General features: G+C 39.7%; 1 protein-coding gene across 1 annotated transcript; it reads left to right on the top strand.

Moving 5' to 3' along the window:
• The first annotated feature begins 2,630 nt into the window (after positions 1 to 2,630).
• Positions 2,631 to 16,737, top strand: LOC148016160 (3-dehydrosphinganine reductase TSC10A-like). The gene is made up of 4 exons (XM_087664376.1): positions 2,631 to 3,276; positions 15,690 to 15,837; positions 15,951 to 16,242; positions 16,506 to 16,737. Exons 1-4 carry the CDS (start codon positions 2,746 to 2,748, stop codon positions 16,513 to 16,515), a joined length of 981 nt encoding a protein of 326 aa, XP_087520502.1. The 5' UTR covers positions 2,631 to 2,745; the 3' UTR covers positions 16,516 to 16,737.
• The last annotated feature ends 4,515 nt before the right edge of the window (positions 16,738 to 21,252 follow it).

Raw genomic sequence — 21,252 nt, 5'->3', positions numbered from 1 at the left:
TTGCATGTCCATGTTATAGTATGGGTGAATAAGGAGAATGTTGAGTGACAACAAATGACATTGGTGTCCACATGACTATAAGCATTGACATGCAAGTTGACAAGCTTCAAGAACTCGTCATTCGCAAGCTCTACGGTGCTTGTTGTAGCCATCATAGCACAACACAATGCAAATGCATGTTTTCACATTAGACTTAGCTTTAAGCAAATCCCATCCATGCCACTCAAATCATTGTAGCATTAGCTAGGCTACGAGGATCAAAATGTTGTGTGGTACCACTTCATGCTTCTCTTACAGTAGGGCACACAAATGAACATCCAAGGAGTGACCAACCCATTCTTCTTGCACTATCTTCTAAAGTATATAATGAAGGTCGAGTCAATGGACCATTTAAACATTTGCATGGAGGATGTTACAAGACCTAGACATTGCCAAGCTAAAGGTCATTAATGCAACATTATTGAAAAACCAAATCTTAACAATGGAGTTTCTTTGGATTGCCTCCCAATATCCATCATTATGAAAAGCAAGGTTTCCCATTATCTTGAATCCTTGGTACACTTGAGTTGAGGTAGTCTTCATGCTCCCCTGTTGGTTTGTAATGCACAAGGATTGTTACTCTCAAGAAAAATATGTTCTACAAGTGCAAGGGATGTTATATTGTAGACAAGCTTGGCCACACTAACAATCTAGGCCCACTCACTAGCATGCTTGGAAACAACATTTCACTATGAAATAAGCTTATGTGATGCATTGATTATCATCTGGGTCAACACATAAAAGCCTTCTTTTAAAGTGTCTTGTTGCACCAATTGATGATTAGAGATGGAGTTATTGTCAATGGAGAATATGATTGACTCTTACTTCGTCATGCGCCAACAAATACAAAACCTCGTGCAAGACAACAAGGACTTTGAGATGCAAATAATTGAATATATGCAATGGAACATGTCTACTTGACTAACTCCTCAATATGGTCCTCCAAAAGACTATACTAAGAAGGTCCAACCTAGTGGACATAATAAGAAAAAAGATATAAGCAGTGCTTGACTTTGCACCATTTCTACACCTATTATCCATTTTCCTTAACTCAACATCTCTTCTATAAGTACATTATTACAAACACTATAGTCATTGTTTTTTAATGATGACATCTTCAATGTTATTTCGATAAGAACGGCCTAAAACAAGGTTAGTGTCATTTCGAGTTCATCTACTACATTGCATTATGTTCTAACATAGTAACTTGTCTCCCTTGTCTTTGAAGCTCGGAACAAATTTACGTAGACAATAATGCAGATAAAAGAAGCAAAAAACACACTTGCAAAAAAAAAAAAGGCTCAAGACAATTGCTTCTAACAAATAAAAGATAAAAAACAACTAAATAAGACTAGTTTTAACAAACATAGTACCCTCTTTTGAGAGAGTATTGTGATTGAAACTTACCCATGTATTGATAAATATGACAAAGACAACAACTTTAGTAAGTCTTTTGGACCTGCACATTGAATGAGCCTTATTTCATGTTAAGTGAGTTGGTGTGGGAGGGTCCACTACTATGAAGTCATTATTATAGTCAGTACATAAGCCTAGTTCCATGGATCCCCTTGGCCATTCACATGATGAGGAGAGGAGCTTGGAAGTCATAATGAGAGAATGATGATCAACCAATAGCTGGTAGCCCTTTTTACACGACTTCCTTGAGTAACTGAGGTATCTTAGTTTTGGAGTGCACTAACAACAACTTTCCATGAACATGGATATTGGAGATTGACTCAAGCAAGGGTCACTATAGAAATCTGGACTTGCTAGTAGGTGAGGATCGAATCCACATGCATCAAATGCAAGGAGAAATATAGGATGTTTCTTTACCTTTTGACAAGAATATTGGAAGGACATCCCTCCACAAGGTGTGCAACAGCAGGTGCGGCTTGTTCTAAAGGGTTGTATTTTTAGCCCTCTACAATGCATATCTATAGAAGGTGCTCGAAAACAAGCCGCACCTGCATTGTAGAGGGCAGTGAGGGGCCAATCGAGTGAGACTCTAAATAGTTCTATATTACGATATTTGATATTTTTATCAACTAGCCTTAGTTACAAACGAAAGGTTCATAAAAGAGGGGTAGTGAGGGGCCAATCGAGTAACACTCGAGGATGCATTGCTTTAGGTTTTATAAAATTTAAAATATAAAAAAATTTACATGGCTCAATTGTTTGACTTAAGTGATTTAAGTTAAGCTCATCTGTAATTTTAAAAAATTCATATTATATTGTTAAGTGACTAAAAAAGACATATCTTTCTTGTAAAATTATCACTCAATTGGGGTGGGGTGTATTTTCCTTTTGGAAGGTGCTACTTTATTGGCCCCTTTACCCTACTGCTCCATGTAGATGAAGCTTGATGATTTGGACTCCGTGGGTCAATTGGGGTTGCCCCTCTCATATAGTTGGTGAAGCCGAGTTGATTCGAGGATGGAGGTATTAGCTCACTGAGCCCCACTCTATCTATACATTAAAGTTGCCACAGTTATCATACCGATCGGCCATGGCGCTACTTTATTGGCCCCTTTACCCTAGTGCTCCATGCAGATGGCAGCTTGATGATTTGGACTCCGTGGGTCAAATTGGGGCTGCCCCTCTCATATAGCTGGTGAAACCGGGTTGATTCGAGGATGGAGGTATTAGCCCACTGAGCCCCACTCTATCTATACATTAAAGTTGCCGCAGTTATCATACCGATCGGCCATGGTGTTCCTTGTAGCCTCGCTGGTGCTTCTGGCAGTGCTTGCAGCTCTCTTCACCGTCGTCTCCTTCGTGTGCTATCCTCGCCCTACGCGCATCCCCTTCCGCAGCCGCCATGTCCTCATCACAGGTGGATCCAGCGGCATCGGCCTCGAGCTCGCCAAACTCGCCCTCCTCGAAGGCGCCTCTGTGTCCATCATGGCTCGCGATCTCGCTCGCCTACAGGACGCGAAGCGCTCCCTAGAGAAGGATACAGGCAAACAAGTGAGCGTCTACAGCGCGGATGTGAAGAATTTCGACAGCCTCAAGGCCACCGCCGACAAGATTGGGCCTCTTGACATCTTGATCTGCAGCCATGGCGTGTCCGTTCCCAAATCCCTGGAAGATTCCTCCGTAGATGATTTGAACCATGTGTTGGATACCAATCTGAGAGGTACCTTGCATGTTGTCAAAGCTTTGCTGCCTCTTCTAAAGCACCGAACAGAAGATCCTTATCCTGCCTGCATTGCCCTCGTGTCTTCACAGGCCGGTCAGGTACATCACAATTTTACATATTGTCTCTGGACCTTACTTCCTTGTTGTCTTGAGAAGCAGTGTAGGCTTTGTTTTTATTGAACATGTCCCTTGTTCATTGACCGTTTCCCAGTTTCACCAGTCTGTACCCGCTTGTTCAATGACTGTTTAATAGTAATTGTTGCATGATTTGCCTTCGAGGTCCCTCAAATTCATACACACAATTACGTTGGAGTGAAAAATGTATGCTTTGTTGAGATATTGGCAATCACACCCAGCTTAGCTGCTTTGTACGAAGGAGTGTGGGCTCAGGATGCAAAATCCCATATGCTCAGTGGTAGAAAGTGTAGCCCAATCTATCCCTATAAAGTATCATACTTGCTCTCTTTTTTAATGCAATGTCATAGTACTTTTGTCCTTCCAACAAAGTATTTGTGTCATTATCAACACACAAGACTTTGTTTATGAGTCCAAGTCTTAATCTTGGAACCTAATGCACTTGTGTGAAAGTCAATCTTAATGTCTATGTCCTCATGAGCTCACTCTTCCTCTTTCAATCTCCATAGCCATGTCCTAGATCCATGTATTTTCATATGCTTGTCCTGTGCTATAGTTGTTAGAACCTTGGATAAGCCTGGATATATATGATGGAGATCCATTCGCAGTATTTGCTATCATTTGCAATGGCAATCATTCACAGAACTTGATTCAGCTATGTGCTACTTTGATATTTCACCAATTGATTTTAAGCAGGGTTTCTTTATTGCTCACGACGAAGAAAATTGCCTCCAAATAGCCTTAGTCACCCTATTGGAAGTGGTCTATTGGGAAAGCCTTGCCTAAGTGGCAACCTCATCTCAAGATGACAAAGCAACAGGGAAAGACCTGACAACAAAACTAATGTCATGAACACTCATGCTTGTGCACCTTGATCCATGTGCTTGCCATTCGGCTTTGCATTTTTGTTAATGGTGGTTGATGATGATTACCAAAGAAGGCATTGGTCAATAGAGTAAGATCATTATGATTGTGTAGTGTTTTGCCTTAAATGGGCCGTTGGGCCATAGTCGCATGCAATCAAAACAACAATTGGCAATGGCGGAGTCTACCACAATGGAAATGGCTAAAGAATAGGAAAAGGAAATAACTAGAAAATGATTGAAAATTGTGAAACATGTATACTTGTTCACTCTTCATGATGCAAAGCTGAAAACTTTGAGAAGCAACTAACATAACTTCCAAAGGTAGTGAGAAACTGAGCGATGGAAACTTGTGCATGACACTTGGGCCAAATATTACAAAACAGGGAAATGGAAATGACGATGAAAACTCATAGGAAATGGAGTTTTTGAGTGAAAAGGCTAGAAAACAATAGTTTTTTGTGACTTTGCCATGGGAAGATGATACTTGTCCAACATTAGTTCAACTTGTCACATTGTCACACGCTTGCCTTGCTAGCGGATTGGTGTTGGCCAAGGGTGTTGGAAATCAGAGTTGTAGCATTGGAATGTGTGCACAAGAGGGAGAAGAGAGCTCAAAGTACAAGAACAAAATCTTGCTTACTAAGTTGCTTAGAATACAACTTGGATATACTCTTCTACACATGATAGTGACCTATAGGCTGTTTATATAGCCTTTGCCAAGCTAGGGTTAGGGTTTTCCTTGCCCCTAGGGCTATTCACACTCATCTGTCCTTATACTCCCTTGCTTATAATGGGTTCCTATGTCTGTCTTCTAACACCCCCCCTCAATGCCAAGGTGGCATTGGATTACAAAGCATGTAAGAGGTTCCCCCCCTTCTTGGGATGTCTTTATAAATCAGGCTTACAAGGTTGTTTTAGGTATATGATTTAAAGAGTCAAAACAGTCGATCTTCAGATGGATTGGAGGCATAGTTGGCCGCCAATTCTTTGGGTATATTAGGAGTGTTGGGACATTTACTAGTGATATACCCTGTCTTCTTGCATTTGTTACATTTCATCTTCTCAGGATACTTCTTCCAGCAGTTGTTTACAAGATGTCATTTTTTCTTACAGAAAGAACATCTAGTGAGAGCTGTATGTACCAATACTTGATCACGGGAAGTTGAAGTTGCTTGACTGTTGCTGCTTTCTTTGTGGTTCCTCTTTTCTTCATCCAAACAGGATTGAATGGTACTTGCCAATATAGGATCTCGAATGTTAGTGAGAGTGGTTACAAGAGTAGGAAACACCTGTTTTACAGCTTTTAGGAGAATAGCAATAGCATCTTCTTCATGTATTGGAGCTTGTACAGAGGCAAGCTGTGCCATAAGTCCCTTCATATGGGAGATGAATTTTCCCAAATCTTCTCCTGATCGATATTCCAAGCTAAAGAATTCAATTTTAAGGAAGATTTTAGTATTTTTACTAGTGGCTCCATAGAGCTTTTCAAGCTCATCCCATATTTCTTTCGCAATGTTTAGTTGATCAACATGATGAATCAGGGATTTATCTAAGCGTAACATTATAATTGCTTGAGCACATTGGTCATCCTCTATATCAACTAGATTTGCAGAGTTTACAGCTCTACTGCCTTGAATGAGAGGCCAATACCTTCTCTCCATCATTTTGTATTTTATAAGTACCTGCCATGGGTGGAAATCTTTGCCATCAAACTTTCGAATTTGAGGATGGACATCAGCATATGTTGTGGTCATTGGAAAGGTCTTACCACTTGTTAGGACAAGGGCAGTGTTTAGTCCCTTACAAATTTTCCACTGAATGCGGAAGCAAATTAGACAATTTGAAATCAAAGTTGTAATGAAGAGAAAGACTGAAAATCATATAAATGTAATATTTCAAAGTATGACTGTGGTGGTCATTTCTTATGTGCAAACTTCTTCCGAGGTTTAATAGTCTTTTTAGGTTTTAATGAAGCAAACCTAGACTGGACTTAAGGCTCCTTCTTGTGGTATGGCTTAGTAGATGAAGCTTGGGTTGAACAAGGTTGGTCTATGATCTCAATGCTTGTTGTTGATGATTCCGAGGAGAGTACAATGACACTCAATCCTTTTGATTTCATTGACCAATGTACTTGAAACAAAGTCACTCACGGTAGGCAATACACTTCTAGTGTATGATGGTCTATGTGTTTATAATTGTACACATAACCTTACAACAATATACGAAGAGAAATAAAAAAACTCACTAGATTTTAGTGAATGCCTAGCAAGCAAATGATTAGATGATTCATGATTAGTGTTTAGAAACACTAATGTCAAGCTTAGTGAAGTACTTGAATGGAACCCGGTTGGAAGTCGGCTTCCCAATGTCCATTGAGCATGTCCAAGAGCTTTTGAATCTGGAATAAGCTTCAGAGATTATGCTTCAGTGATTAGAATCACTGTTAATGAAGCTCAGAGTGAAAAAATGACAAAATGTCAAGCTTAGAGCTTGCTGGCTATGGCTACCACAAAACACATAGTTAGGGTTTGGCTTGTAGCAGCCAACAGAGGTTGAATTTCTCAGAGCCCTCTTAGGGGTAGATGGCCCACTAGGGGGGCTAAAAAAGCCCTATGGTAGCCACCATTAATGCACCTCCTACAACCCGTGTTTCAACATGAGGTAGTCGCCTGCCCAGAACTGTGCCGTTCTGACTTAGAACGTAATGCCATCCTTTTGCGCGTCTTATTCCACGGTCTATGGTGATAGGCAGCTGCGCCTTGAGATGTGGAAGAGTTCCTCAGAAGGAACCAAGAGCTGATATGGCCTCCTTTGTCCTCCCCAAGTCCTCTAATGGAGGTAGGTTGCAGGCAACTATGGAGAAAAGAAGGATAAGATGAAGGAGATGATAGCTCATGTGCACTTAGTGGTAGCTGAGGGTATAGGAAGCTGAGGGGATCAGAGGAGGCTCTGATACCATGTTGGAAATCAGAGTTGCAGCATTGGAATGTGTGCACAAGAGGGAGAAGCGAGCTCAAAGTACAAGAACAAAATCTTGCTTACTAAGTTGCTTAGAGTACAACTTGGGTACACTCTCCCACATATGATAGTGACCCATAGGATGTTTATATAGCCTTTGCCAAGCTAGGGTTAGGGTTTTCCCTGCCCTTAGAACTATTCACACTCATCTGCCCTTATACTTCCTTGCTTATAGTGGGTTCCTATGCCTGTCTTTTAACAAAGGGAAGATGGTATTTGCCTAGCATTAGTTCAACTTGCTGCATCGCCACATGTTTGCCTTGCTAGTAGATTGCTGTTGACCAGTTTGCCATATGGCAATTGCTAACATCAACACTTCTATTGTTTGCTTGCTAGGTGACCATGCTACCCATCCCTTGTGTTGGTGGATTAATGACGACCTTAATGTGAGCGGTGCCTAGGTTCATTATATTTCCCCCATTAGCGGTGCGGTTGTTTTCAAAGGTCAACTTGAATCAAGATCATCCAACCACATTGCCTCATGCATGGAATAATCATTTGTTGCCTAACATCCCCTCTCAACTCAAAAACTCTAGCCAAGAGGGACTGCAAAGCTTAGCTTGGTCTCAAAGTAGCTAGGGCATTGGACAAAGGATGCACATCAGCTGCCTAATGGCCTACCAAGGCTACAGAGGCAATTAGAAAGTACCTCTATTTTACCCCGAGAGTTCCCATCCCAAAGTAGCAAGGGGATTAGTCAATGGGTGCTCGTCGGCTGCCCAAGAATCTACCAAGACTATAGAAGTGATAGTTTTCTTTCCTTAGGAGCCCAAGTATTTTTTATGGACTTTTATTCTTCTTTTCTTTTGATTTTTTTAAAAATCGTCAAATTTTCTTTAGTATGTGTCCAATGGAAAAGGAATGGTTAGCTCACATGCTTGTCAATAGGGAAACTATTCAACCGCCCACAAGGGTGTTGATAATGAAGTAATGGTGAAGAGGTATGTAGGTGACTAAACCATAGGTGGAGACTACTCAGGATTTGAAGTGAGCAAGGTGCTTATGGGTGCTGTGCGCAATGAGATGCATAGAGTAATGCTACATGATGCAAATAAGAATGCTCATGCAATAAGGTGCCACTTGGATAGTGTCCCTTGTGGGGGAAAATTTTCACTTGCCCAAGCATATTTTTACAAAGATGATGATGATTATGCGATGCAAAGGCTAAGTACAATATGGAAGGGATGTTGATGTCGAGAACAAGAAGACAATGCCGAAACGTGAATATACATAATACAAGCTGTATCATTACAAGAGATGTTGTCTTTGATGAGAGGGACATTGTGTAGTCCACTGTATCGACCAATTCCTTTGAGCCTATCTCTCAGCTTGCACTTTTTGAGATTGTGCTGTTTGAGCTTGGTCTTTTACTCACTCTTGACTTGCCAATAGAGTCTTTGACTCTTGGGCCCCCTTCTGTGGATGCGTTACCTTATTGGGACTAGCGTACTATGCAAGATTTAGGGATCCTTCCATTAGATACAATCTTGGAGAGACCCAAAAGATTTGCTAACATAGTTACCAGGAATGGGGAACGGAACCCCTTGGAACAGGGGAAACGCCCAAAGTTAGGGAACAGGAACTGAGGGAATGACACACACACACACACACACACACACACACACACACACACACATATATATATATATATATGAGAGAGAGAGAGAGAGAGAGAGAGAGAGAGAGAGAGAGAGAGGTCACACACACACACACACACACACAATCAACACTTAGCATCTAGAGATATGAAGACTTGAAACACATAGAAATGCCTTTAATAATTTGATCACAAAATCATTGACCAATTATATGGTATTATGCGTAGCTGATTGTGATGCCCTTGTATGCACTTGCAGGATATGCAGATTACCAAGGTTGATGGATTGATGTACTCTTGTGAGTTGATGATGGTGTCACTCAGACTTGGATTGTAGACTTTGGTGCCTCTTTTCATGTTGATGGATTGATGTACTCTTGTGAGTTGATGATGGTGTCACTCAGATTTGGATTGTAGACTTTGGTGCCTCTTTCCATGTGACTCCTTGCTTGGAGTGTTTTGGTATGTTCAATGCAGGCATTTATGGAAAGGTGTATCTTGGAAATAACCATGCTTGCAGTATTGATGGGATTAACACAGTACACTTGTCTTTAGACAATGGTTAAGAGCTTGTGCTAAAAGATGTTAGCTGGCATTAAAAAGAGTTTACTATCTGTTGGTTAGCTTGACTTGCATGGCTACACCACACTGTTTGGTGGTGGTTGGTGGAAAGTGAAAAAGGGGTCCATGCTGATTGCAAAAGGAACCAAGAAGAGCACTTTGTATTGTTTGCATTGCAAAGCCTTAAATGACAAGTTTCTTATAGTTGCTGAAATTTGCAGCCACTTGGAGTTATGGCATAAGAGATTAGGCCATATGAGCCAAAAAGGACTTGATGTCCTTGCCTCTTTGAAGAGGGTTCATGGAAAAGGCTCTAAACATGACTTTTATAAGGAGTGTCAGTTTGGAAAGCAAATTAAAAATTCCTTTTACTCTGGTGTCTCTCGTAAGTCCAATGTCTTGTATGTAGTGCATTTTGATGTATGTAGTATGCTCGTGAAATCGTTGGGTGGTGCTGCATATTTTGTCTTCTTTATAGACAACTGTTCCAAGAAGATTCGGATGTACTTGTTGAAAAAGAAAAGTGAAGTGTTTGCTGTTTTTAAAACTTTTTATGCATTTGTGACCACTCAGACAGGTAGAAAGCTGAAATCCTTGAGAACTGATAATGGGGGTGAGTTCACATTGATTGAATTAAGTCCTTTTGTGACTTGCATGGTATTAAGAGGGAGCTTACAATCCCTTACAATCCTTCTTCAAATGTGGTGGTGGAAAGATATAACAAGACTTTATGTGAAAGAGTGCGGTGCATGCTGTCCACTGCTAATCTCCCTTCTTGCATTTTGGGGAGAGGCACTCAAAACCGCGGTTCACATTTGCAACCACTCTCCAAATAGATCCTTAAATAATGGCATCCCTGAGGAGGTTTGGTCTGGCAAATTGGCCTTATATGACCATTTACGCATATTTGGGTTTGATGCTTTTGTACATATTAGGGATGAGCTGAGGAACAAACTCGACCCAAAATCCACCAAAGGCATTTTCATGGGCTATGGTAATGAGGGTGAATTTGGCTACAAAGTGTGGTTACCTCAGTCCAAGAAAATTATTCATAGTCGTAATATTGTGTTTAATGAGGCATAATTGTTGAAAGGCGCTTTAGCCTCTAATGAAGATATGAAAAATGTGAAGTTTCAGAGTTTGCAGCCACCCATTACTTCAGAAAATGGGCATCATGGTGGTGTATCACAGACTGAAACTGATGATTAGCCGGTTATTTTTGAACTAGATGATGATGGATACCAAGTAGAAGCACAAGGAGGTCATGGATAGCAAGATAGACTTGTGATTATGAAAATGCAAGTGCTGGAAATGAAAATGAAGGTGTTGTACAGCATGAACAACATGTTGAAAATGGCTTACAGCAGCCAATAAATGCTGAAAATAATATACCTCTAGATGTGGACCCAATTCCTGAAAATGTTGATCATTAGGTACGCAAGTCTACACGCGTAATAAGGCAATCACATAGGTGTGACCCCTCCTTACATTATGTGATGCTTAGTGACGAGGGTGAGCCTCTTACATACAAAGAGGCCAAGTCATGTGAGTTCAGCAGTATCTGGGAGCTAGCTATGCATGAAGAGATTAAATCTCTATATGTAATTGATAATTGGGATCTTGTGTCACTATCGAAGGGAAGGAAGCCACTTCCAAACAAATGGGTGTACAAAGTCAAGATAGTTGACAGGAAACCCAAGTACAAGGCAAGGCTAGTTGCCAAAGGGTATGCACAAAAGGAAGGGATTGACTTCCAAGAGGTCTTCTCATGTGTTGTGAAGATGACCACTTTATGTGTGCTTTTTGCTCTTACTACTGTTTTGGATTTAGAGCTGTATCAAATGGATGTAAAAATAGCTTTCTTGCATGGTGACATCGATGAGAAAATCTACATGAAATAGCCTGAGGGCTTTGTAGTTCCTGGAAAAGAGCAGATGGTGTGTAAACTAAAACACAGCCTATATGGGTTAAAGCAAGCACCAGGGCAGTGGTACAAAAAGTTTGACATTTTTATGCTATCTCATGAGTTTACACGCAGCCATGCAAATTATTGCTTGTACATGAAAAGGATACAGATGGCAGCCCCATAATACTTGTTTTGTATGTGGATGATATGTTACTAGCTAGGAAAAGAAAGACTATCTTGGATGCTCTCAAAAATCATCGGAAATCAGCTTTCTCCATGAAAGATTTGGGGAATGCAGAGCATATTTTGGGCATGAGGATTCATAGAGATAGAATGCAGAAATTGCTGTCTTTATCTCAAGAAAAGTACATTGGAAAGGTACTGGACAGATTTAACATGGTTGAAGCTAAGCCTTTTGGGATACCCTTACCTCCTTATCTCAAGCTTAGCAAAGCCAACAGCCCGAAAGATGACGTGGAAGCAAATGCTATGAAGGGTGTTTCTTATGCATCAGCTTGTGGCTCTCTTATGTATGCTATGGGTGCTACTCGTCCAGACATTACTCATGCAGTGGGAGTTGTTAGCAGGTTTATGTCAAATCCTAGCAAAGCACATTGGGAGGCTGTCAAGTGTATTCTTCGATATCTTAAGGGTACACAGAGAAAAAGTATTTGCTTTGGGCAGGGTACACTTAGTTTGCAGGGTTATTGTGATGCAGACATGGCAGGTGACTTGGACACTTGTAGGTCCACCAACGGGTATGTCTTTACAGTAGCTGGTGGAGCTGTTTCTTGGTGTTCAAGGTTGCAGAACATTGTTGCACCGAGTATCACTGAAGCTGAATACATATTAGCTACTGAGGCTTCTAAGGAAGCTATATGGTTGAGCAGACTTGCAGATGATCTTGGCATGTCTATGGGTATTGCAGTTTTGGGATGTGATAGCCAGCGTGCTGTGTATCTGGCTAAGAATACCATGTATCATTCACGCACAAAGCATATGGATGTGCGATATCACTTTATCAGACAGATTCTGGAAGATGGTCAAATCCCATTGACCAAGATTAAAACACAAGATAATCCTACAGATGTTCTCACTAAAAGTCTAAGCAAAGCTTAGCACAAGCATTGCATTCGACTAGTGGGAGTTGGTTAGCTAGAGGTTTATATCGGACCTTTAAGTGGAAGGTTGTTGGGATAAAGGCCCGGTAACCTCCGTGTATAGTACACGCACATTGTACATGTGAACATACCCTTTACGTTTCCTAAGTATAAATACATTTTATTCTTTGTGTACCAACACATATTGTTAGTACACTCTAATCGACTCGTACTTTCACTCTGCTCACACTCTCTTTAGCCGTCACACACGCTCACTCTTGCTCGATCTCCATCTCTCTTAGTTGTGCCCCTCTTAGTCCAACATATGAGCACTTTGATGGAGCTAGGGATGAAACTGTCCATGCATGATGGTAGTGAGATGCATGATGTTGCAATCTACACATAGGTTGTTGGTTGTCTTATTTATTTTTGCAACATACGTTTGACATACAGTTTGTAGTATCTTAGGTGAGCAAGCATTGCCCCTATGTGGCCGGAGAGGTGGGGAGGGAGGGGGGGAAGAGACTTGCAGCTACACACTTATAGCGATTCAGATTGGGCTAGAGACTTAAACACTTGACAGTCTACTAGTGGATATTTTTTCTTTTTGGACTGTCCATGTATTTTATGGCTTAGTAAGAGAAATCTATAGTGGTTATCTCATCTCGTGAGGCTGAGTATAGGGCAGCCTTTATAGCAATAATTGAATGTGTATGGTTGCGTAGATTGCTAGTTGATCTGTAGGTTTTGTTGAAGGATTCTATACCCATTCTCTTGGACAATTAGTACTATTGCAGTAGCATGAAATCTTGTGTTTCATGCTTGCATGAAACACATTGAAATTCACTACCATCATGTCATAGAGAGATCTTATGCAGGAGAGATTAGCTTGATGTATGTTTCCACATAGGAACATGTTGCAAATATAATCACCATGGCTTTATCACGTCAGAAGATTGAGGATTTTCACAAGTCCTTGAACTTGTTACCCTTTGGTGATTGATGATCCTTGTATCTCATCGCATTGGCATTGCAAGGGGATGTTAGAATTTGCCAATTTGGGGGGGTGCCCCATGTAAGTTGTGTGGTGTAGACACTTATTAAAGTGTCAAAGTATAGACACATAGGAACATGTTGCAAATATAATCACCATGGCTTTATCATGTCAAAAGATTCAGGATTTCCACAAGTCCTTGAACTTGTTACCCTTTGGTGATTGATGATCCTTGTATCTCATTGCATTGGCATTGCAAGGGGATGTTAGAATTTGCCAATTTTGGGGAGTGCCCCATGTAAGTTGTGTGGTGTAGACACTTATTAAAGTGTCAAAGTATAGTGTGTTTAGAACTTTAAAAGTAGTGACACAAGAGTCTAAAGTTAAATTAACTCCAGTTAGAGTTACGGATAGCCTGCCTTACTTAAGACCTATTATACTTTCATTCTATCATTCAAGTACTTGCATCTTTTGAGTGTAGAATTACGACCCTTGCTCTTTGCCTTGTCTTCACTTTCTTACTCGCTCTCTCTCTTCCTCCATTTCCAACAATGGATACGTTTAACAGTTTGCTACCATTGTTTCAGCACAGTACACCCGATTTTGGTCAATTTGAGCAACCTATTTTGGTCAATTTCAGCACCCGATTTTGGTCAATTTCAGCAACCTATTGAGGGTTTACATGCTGAACAATAGCCTAATTTTCAGCCCATTGATTAGGGCATTGCTAATGATGAAGTGGCCGATGAGAGGGCTGCTATTCAGGTACCTAAAACAGTCCCTAGATGGATGTTGGATAGATTATGGGACAGCAAACAGTCCGTTACGCTTCCTGATAGGACTAGAGCAGCCACTTGCCATGCACAGGGTAACTTGGTTGCATAGGTACTTGTAGCTATTGTGTGCAATGAGGAACCTATTTCTTTACATGATGCTTTAGCTCAAAACATAGCTTCTTTTACGCCTTGACAATTGTTCCTACACAAAAAACAGCAAACAAGTCTCTGGTTGCACGTAGCTTCGCTCACTCTAGTCGTGTGTTGATGCGCAACACTCTTGCTTGCACCCAAATGCTGAAAACACGGCCTTTGTGTCATGCCGAATCTTCCTCTTCAAGTCTCTCCATACATAATCAGCCCCTAACACTGCTGTTATACCATGTCAAAGTGCAGCGATGTGGAGGCATGTGCAGGGACTGATAGTAGATGTTGAAAACGGAGAGAACAAGGGTTAATCATGGGGATCTCTCCGTGTGTCTTTGGCTTGACAATCTTTAGAGAATGCATGCCATCATTCATCCACCACATGGGTTTAGGCTGAAGGGTTCAAGCTCAAAATTATTTTGATGGTTATTTAATTTGCTTGTAGCTCTTGATTTTTTAACTCTCACTTGTTCCGCATGAAACCTTATGCAAGTTCAATCCACCATTTCATGAATTCTCAAAAGATATCACGGATGAGCCACATGTAGGCGATTTTTCCAAAGGAGTATTGTAGAGGATTTTGACATAGTTGGTAGTTCGATGGATGATGTTGGTTTGGGACAATATTCTAGTGGGGATAGTTGCTTACAGTACTTTGATCTAACCCGTTGCCCTTTGATCTAACCTGTCGCCCACATGGCAGGGATCACAAATCTACAAGTCTTGAGTGGATGCAGGTTGAACCCCCATGCACATACATAGGGAAGGAAGACCAAGTTGAGAGAGAGGGTTGATACCAAATCAGTTATACGTAGACCTTGATCAACAGTGAGTACATGAGTGCCTAGCTGAAGTGACTAAGCCAAATATAAATACATGAAAACTAGAGGCAAAAAATCCGATGGAATTGTACATATTGAACTCCAAATGTGCCTGATCACATCCATCTTGCAACTGTAACTTTTGATCCAAAAATCCAGCCTAAAATGAGACAAAAGTCCTGAGTTTTGTTCAAGTATGAGATTTCAAGTCTAGGTATAGGTAGTCTTGCTGATGTGTAGTCCCAATTTTAACGCCAGTAATAAATAGGATGAGCATACATTCCATGGTACTCTTATGAAGCCTATAGTTTAATGCAAGTTTGTGTTTCTCTACAAAAAGTATTACTGTGATTGTGCACAAAGAAGGCACGTAGGGCACAGTGACATACTGGATCAATTGGGTAAGCTAATTCAGCTGTGAAATAGATTATAGAAGCATTGGAAGCATATGAAACTGTATGAAACTTATAAGTATTATTTACCTGTCGTCACATAAAAGGTGTAAACTGAGCATTTTTGATTCATTGTTTTAGACACTATTACATGGTTATCCAAAATAATAATAACCTTTAATCACTCACTTTAATGCAGGTGGGTTTATATGGCTATACAGCTTATTCTGCAAGCAAGTTTGGTCTTCGAGGAACTGCGGAGGCTTTACAGCAGGAAGTCCTTTGCTACAATATTCGAGTTTCAGTCATCTATCCACCTGACACAATCACACCAGGATTTGAGAAAGGTAATCTGTCCCATTTAAAAGCATTTAAGTGGATACATCTTTTGGTTGATTGGGAGCAACAACGGTTTTCTCCCAAGGACTTACATGATTCACTCATGACTTTGTTTGGATAGAGAATGCTTCAAAACCAGAAATCACAAAGTTGCTTTCAGATTCCTCTAGTGTCATGAGTGCTATAGATGTTGCAAGGAAGGCATTGAATGGCATCAAGCAAGGGCAGTTTTCCATTCCTTGCAACTTTGATGGGTCCATGCTATGCATTGCAACGGCAGGGATGTCTCCTCAACCGTCTGTACTACATGCATTTGCAGAAGTTATGCTGTCAGGGTTGATGCGGATAGTTGCACTTTGTGTGACATGGAACTGGTACCACATTTTGTCAAAGTGGCATAAGAACCAAAACAAGTAAGTCCCATGGCTGAAATTTCTTTTAATGATGAAACCACTCTAATTGAAAAACCATTATAGTAATCTAGCTGTCGGTGTATAAGAATGTTGTGTATGAAATGATACTTTTAGAGCTTAATCTGCTTTTCCACCTGCTTTCCCTCACCAATGTTAATAGTGTGTAGTCAAAGCAGCACCTTCTTGTAATATTAGATTGTTTAGCAGGATGATTGTACTAATATGATTTTCTCTTCTTGTTTTATGTGGTTGGGCTGCTTCAGAGTCAAGTAGGTGCAGAACTCCACGAGCTTTTGGACCTTTTTAATTTGAAAAAGTTGACAAGCATTTTCTCCACGAAATAGCAACTTGCAATGTTCAGTTCCTCCTTGATTTCTGGAGATGCTTCTTCTCAGCAATTTATTCCATGTGGTGGTGAAGCTAATTGCTGTGTTGGATGTGTTAACCATGCCAGTTTTAGTGATGGTGAAGCTAATTGCATGTGATTGTTTCAAAGTTATTTGGCACGCTTCTTGATTTCTCAACTGAAATATTGTAAATTATAAGATTTTTGCAAATTATCCCAATCCAAAACGCGGCCAAGCCAAAACACAGCAAACGGTAACATTTTTGCAAATAGGAACTTAACCGGGTAACAAATGCCTAGAGATTTCCTCAAGAAATGGTGAAGCTAATTATTGTGTTGGATATGTGAGTAGAAGAGCACTTGAAGTGTAGGCTTCAAAATAGCACTCAATTGACCTAATGAAATAGTGGAGGTTGTGGATAGTGATTTTACACACTTCGTTTTTTTATTTTTTATTTTTGTTTTTTTGGGGGTAGGGGGGATTTCTAGTCGGCATCCTTTATTAGAGAACATTAGTACAATGTAATATTAAAGTGTTGCATGGTTTTTACCTTCTCAATGAATGAGTGAGGTCCAACGCTCTTGGCAAAATGTAGCAGGTCTGACTATTTTTAAAGAATGGTTCCTTACATGCTTTTCGATAAGGTTCTGATATATGTACAAATTGCATAGTGCTCAATACATGGAACTCGGGTAAGCCTTGCATTGAATCTATGATATATGTACAAATTGCATAGTGCTCAATACATGAACTCGGGCAAGCCTTGCATTGAATCTCTTGGTATGTAGATGGCCTTAGTTACGGAATTGGGTAGAGTATGTTATAGAATTTGTTAATCAGAAGCATTTGAATTGAAAAGTGTGGAAATAGCCAAATATTGTAGTCAAATAATGTGTCTTATAGAAATATAGGAGGCATCAATTGTAAGTAAGGCGGCTTGCAATTGCCATATTTACCAAATTGAGTTTGTTTTTAGGATCATTTTTCCATACAGTTTTTTCATGTTTCTATTCTTTTATGGGATTCTTCCTTGCTAGTCCAACCTAGTGTGTCAACTTATATACCTCTTCTCTTGCAACTTGTCAATCCAACCTATCCCCTCAACATGTATGCTCATTGATGTAAATGGCAGGAGATGTATACCTTTCGTTGGAACTAAAAAAGTGATTGGTATCAAAGGGCATGTGGAGAATTTCTAGGTTCTTGTCACTCACCATGGTAGAAGAACAATCGAACATCTCTTGCAATTTACTAGTCCAACCTATTGCCCCAACATGTACGCTTGTTGAAGGAAGTGGTAGAACAATTTCACTCTTTTTGCAACTAAAAGAAATGTGGTGGTGGTAAGAAGAAAAAGAAAGAAGAAAAGAAAAAGAAAAAGGAAGACGACTTATTGTGATCCAATGACATGTAGAATGTGTTGACTATGGATAACTTCTAGGTTCTTGTTGTCACTTGCCATGCCTCTTTGTAGTAGGATGTTGATTGTTACACAAGTAGCCATAGGTGAAGGGACATCCATTGGTGTGGGGAAATGAGCTTGCATTATAGGAGGAAGGAAGTGGGAGAAATGTGGAGGACAAAGGAAGACCTTGGACAAGCATATAATGACAAACTTGTTGATGCTTGGTTGAACCCTTTGCCAAGGAAGAGGCATTATCAAATGTAAGCTTGTGCCAATATATATACATTGAAAAGGTTTTTCTTTTCAAGACTAATGCTTTGTGAAACTTGTACATCTTGGATTCACCAAAACAGTGAGATCTTAGAATAGCTAAAATTCCAACATAAGCATCCACTAAAGTTAGCCCATAGCCCATTTAGGGGTTTGCATGGACATGACTCAATTTTAGCTCAGAAGTACCTCTAATTGAGACTTGTAATGAAGTCGGCATTAGACAAAATATAGATACTTCATAGACATGATGGAAATGGTTGTATGATGATGGGCCCATAAGGGCTTAGGAGAAAAATCCAAATTTGTGTATATCATGTATTACAACTTTGATGCACATTTTACTCATCAATTTGCTAAGAGTTTATGACAATTGCAAATGTTACTACTATTTTTCACTTGATTTTGATTCAAGAAGCCTTGTTATTATTTTTTTCTATGAGTTTATAACAATTATAGGTGTTCTCACTACTTTTTACAAGTTAGAACTATCAACCTTAAAAGCTACTTTAGATGGGGATAAAGAACATGGAGCTAATTCATTTGATTTGAGTAAAGAAGAGACCCAATATTAGATTTTTCGCAAGTTTATGTCAACTATAGTCATTATTGTTACTTCTCATGAGTTTGGGTTATCTGATATTGATTGATTGCATAGCATTGACTTTTGGGAAAAGTAACTATGTGAGGGGAAAGTTGAAACCCAAAGCTATAAGCTAGAGAACTAGTTTTGCTATGTTAAGCTTTTGGCGCAGGTCTTGAAGTTAGATAGTCAATTATAGTAGTGTAAGTACAAGGAAAGGCTCCAAAAAACACACTTGGTGTTGCTTGAATTGATGAATACATGTGATGCCAACATTTCTTGCTCCATATTGTTGGAAATTGGTGTAGCTCCACATAAAAAGGCATAAACAATCAAATCATTACCCAAATTAATAGAAAAAGAAATAGATTTGGATGTATAGTGTGTAAAGCTACAAGAGTGCTATGCAGCATGTAGTGGAGAGTTGGTGAGGTTGTAAAGAAAAATATTGTGACCTTACTTATTCACCAAAGTATGTGTCCTAATATATATGATTCAAGTGTACTGATGCTTGTTTCTTTATGCACATAACTTCTCTCATTCACTCTTTCGTGGAACCAATGAAAACTTGCTATGCCCATATTTGTTGCTTAAGGGCATTATGAATGGTGACACAACAAAGAACAAAGCATCAACAGTCACATCAATTGGTAGAGTCAAATGAGAAAAACAATAGTTGTCTATAAATGTTGGTATGTAAAGGCCATTGAATATGTTACCCAAAATTGTAGAGTTGAGAGTTGTGTTGTCCACATTCATGCAAGTACAATTGTCTTAAATTTACAATTTAGGTCTTAGCATCTTTAAGTTGGTCTTGTGTCAATACATATTTCTCCTACCTTTGCGTGTTAGCTCCTTGCTTCTCTTCTCTTGCTTGGAATCGACAAGTTGTACTATCATGTATGGTGTCCTTGAGCAACATGGCATGAATAGTTGGCCAAATGTTACTTGTGAATGGTGTATTGTGTAAAGATGCAAGAGTGCCATATAATATGTATGGTGGAGAGTTAATATGCGAATATGTATCTTGCTTTATGGAACACAACCATGGCTAATTACATCCTTTACCAAATGTAGATGGGAGCCATATCTAGCCTTAGGTTACTTCCATGCAATTCTCTACATTGACAACTCTCCCACTCCATTGATAGTAACAATGTATGTCAATCTTTGCCTCATCCATTGTTCTTTGGCCTTGGTGGTGTCAACTTATATACTATCATGAGAGTTCCTTTCCTTATGTTTCTACTTTGGGCCACTCACCACCCAAATGGTACGGTTTGATGGACCATAATAATACGTAGCGTGCTCTAGCCTCATACTCGATCACCAACATAACATGACTTACCATGATCCTAATGTAGTGCTTCATGTGACTTCACAATGTGTAGTTATAGCAATGTCTTTCATGGCCTTCTCAACCATGTAGTGATGATGGACTTTCCAAGTTGCCACATTAGAATTGCTTATTCTTTGAGTTTATTGTATAACAATTGGTCCACCTTGTCTTTGAGACAACACTTCATGACATTTAGCTTGTCATTTCTTGAATACACTCCTCTTAGTAGAGTCATGGTCTTTTAGCCAACGAGTGAAGGTGTAGTGCATGCCTTGTGAACCAAATGCATATGTTATGCTTTTACTCATGAAAATTCAAAGATCGCTACGTTTGATGTTACACTATCTAGGAGATTTGAGGTAGGAGTGCCATGTTTATGCTATTTGACAATGCCCATCTTAATATTGATAAAAGAAGTCACCCAATTTATTAATGTCAATAAAGCAGAAAAGAAAGTTAGATTGTGGTAGATGTTAATTCATGAAATTGAGATCATGTCGTAAATCTCTTTTAGGGACCACTTCTTTGTTCTCATCATAGCCAATTGAGAGATTAAGGGGTAGCTCTTGGTGATCTTGTTTCATTGTTGGGAACATACGGGTGTGGAGGATGCCTTAATGGGCAGGGCCGACTTGAGGTTGTTCAAGTTGAAACTATTATTGCCTAGCACCTTAGAAGGATACAATTTGATCGTGTTTTCACCTTAGTTTGTGTTTTAATGTTTTTATAACATATACTATGGTAGTGATATGTGTATACACTTAAAACTATTTGGGCTTTTCCCTCGTTAAGATGTTTTCCCTTGGGTTAGTACACACTTTATCTATAGTTTGCACTTATCTTTTGTATCTTCTTCTCCTTCATGATCTTAAATAGTAGAGCTATGATCTTTCTCTTGCTCCTTCATCTCTCAGCCATCATTGCTTGCATTCTTGCCTTGCTCTCTTGTTGAGAAAATTATTGAGAAAGAGGAGATATGGCACAATTGCAATCAACAAGACAATGATAATGTAGTTGAACGAATAATAAACTTTATTCAATAGAGAAGGGCAATTATGGCTACCAA

Source organism: Lygodium microphyllum, chromosome 23, assembly GCF_053477565.2.
Source record: "Lygodium microphyllum isolate KBCC chromosome 23, Lygodium_microphyllum_v1.1.10, whole genome shotgun sequence".
Classification (NCBI taxonomy): Eukaryota; Viridiplantae; Streptophyta; class Polypodiopsida; order Schizaeales; family Lygodiaceae; genus Lygodium; species Lygodium microphyllum.
The sequence above is the reverse complement of the archived record's forward strand: the minus strand, read 5'-3'. Positions and strand labels throughout refer to the sequence as shown.

Coding starts and splice junctions, on each gene's coding strand:
- LOC148016160 (XM_087664376.1), top strand. CDS start 2,746: ATGGTGTTCCTTGTAGCCTCGCTGGTGCTTCTGGCAGTGCTTGCAGCT. Junction 3,277..15,689: donor TGTCTTCACAGGCCGGTCAG/GTACATCACAAT, acceptor ACTTTAATGCAG/GTGGGTTTATATGGCTATAC. Junction 15,838..15,950: donor CACACCAGGATTTGAGAAAG/GTAATCTGTCCC, acceptor TTGTTTGGATAG/AGAATGCTTCAAAACCAGAA.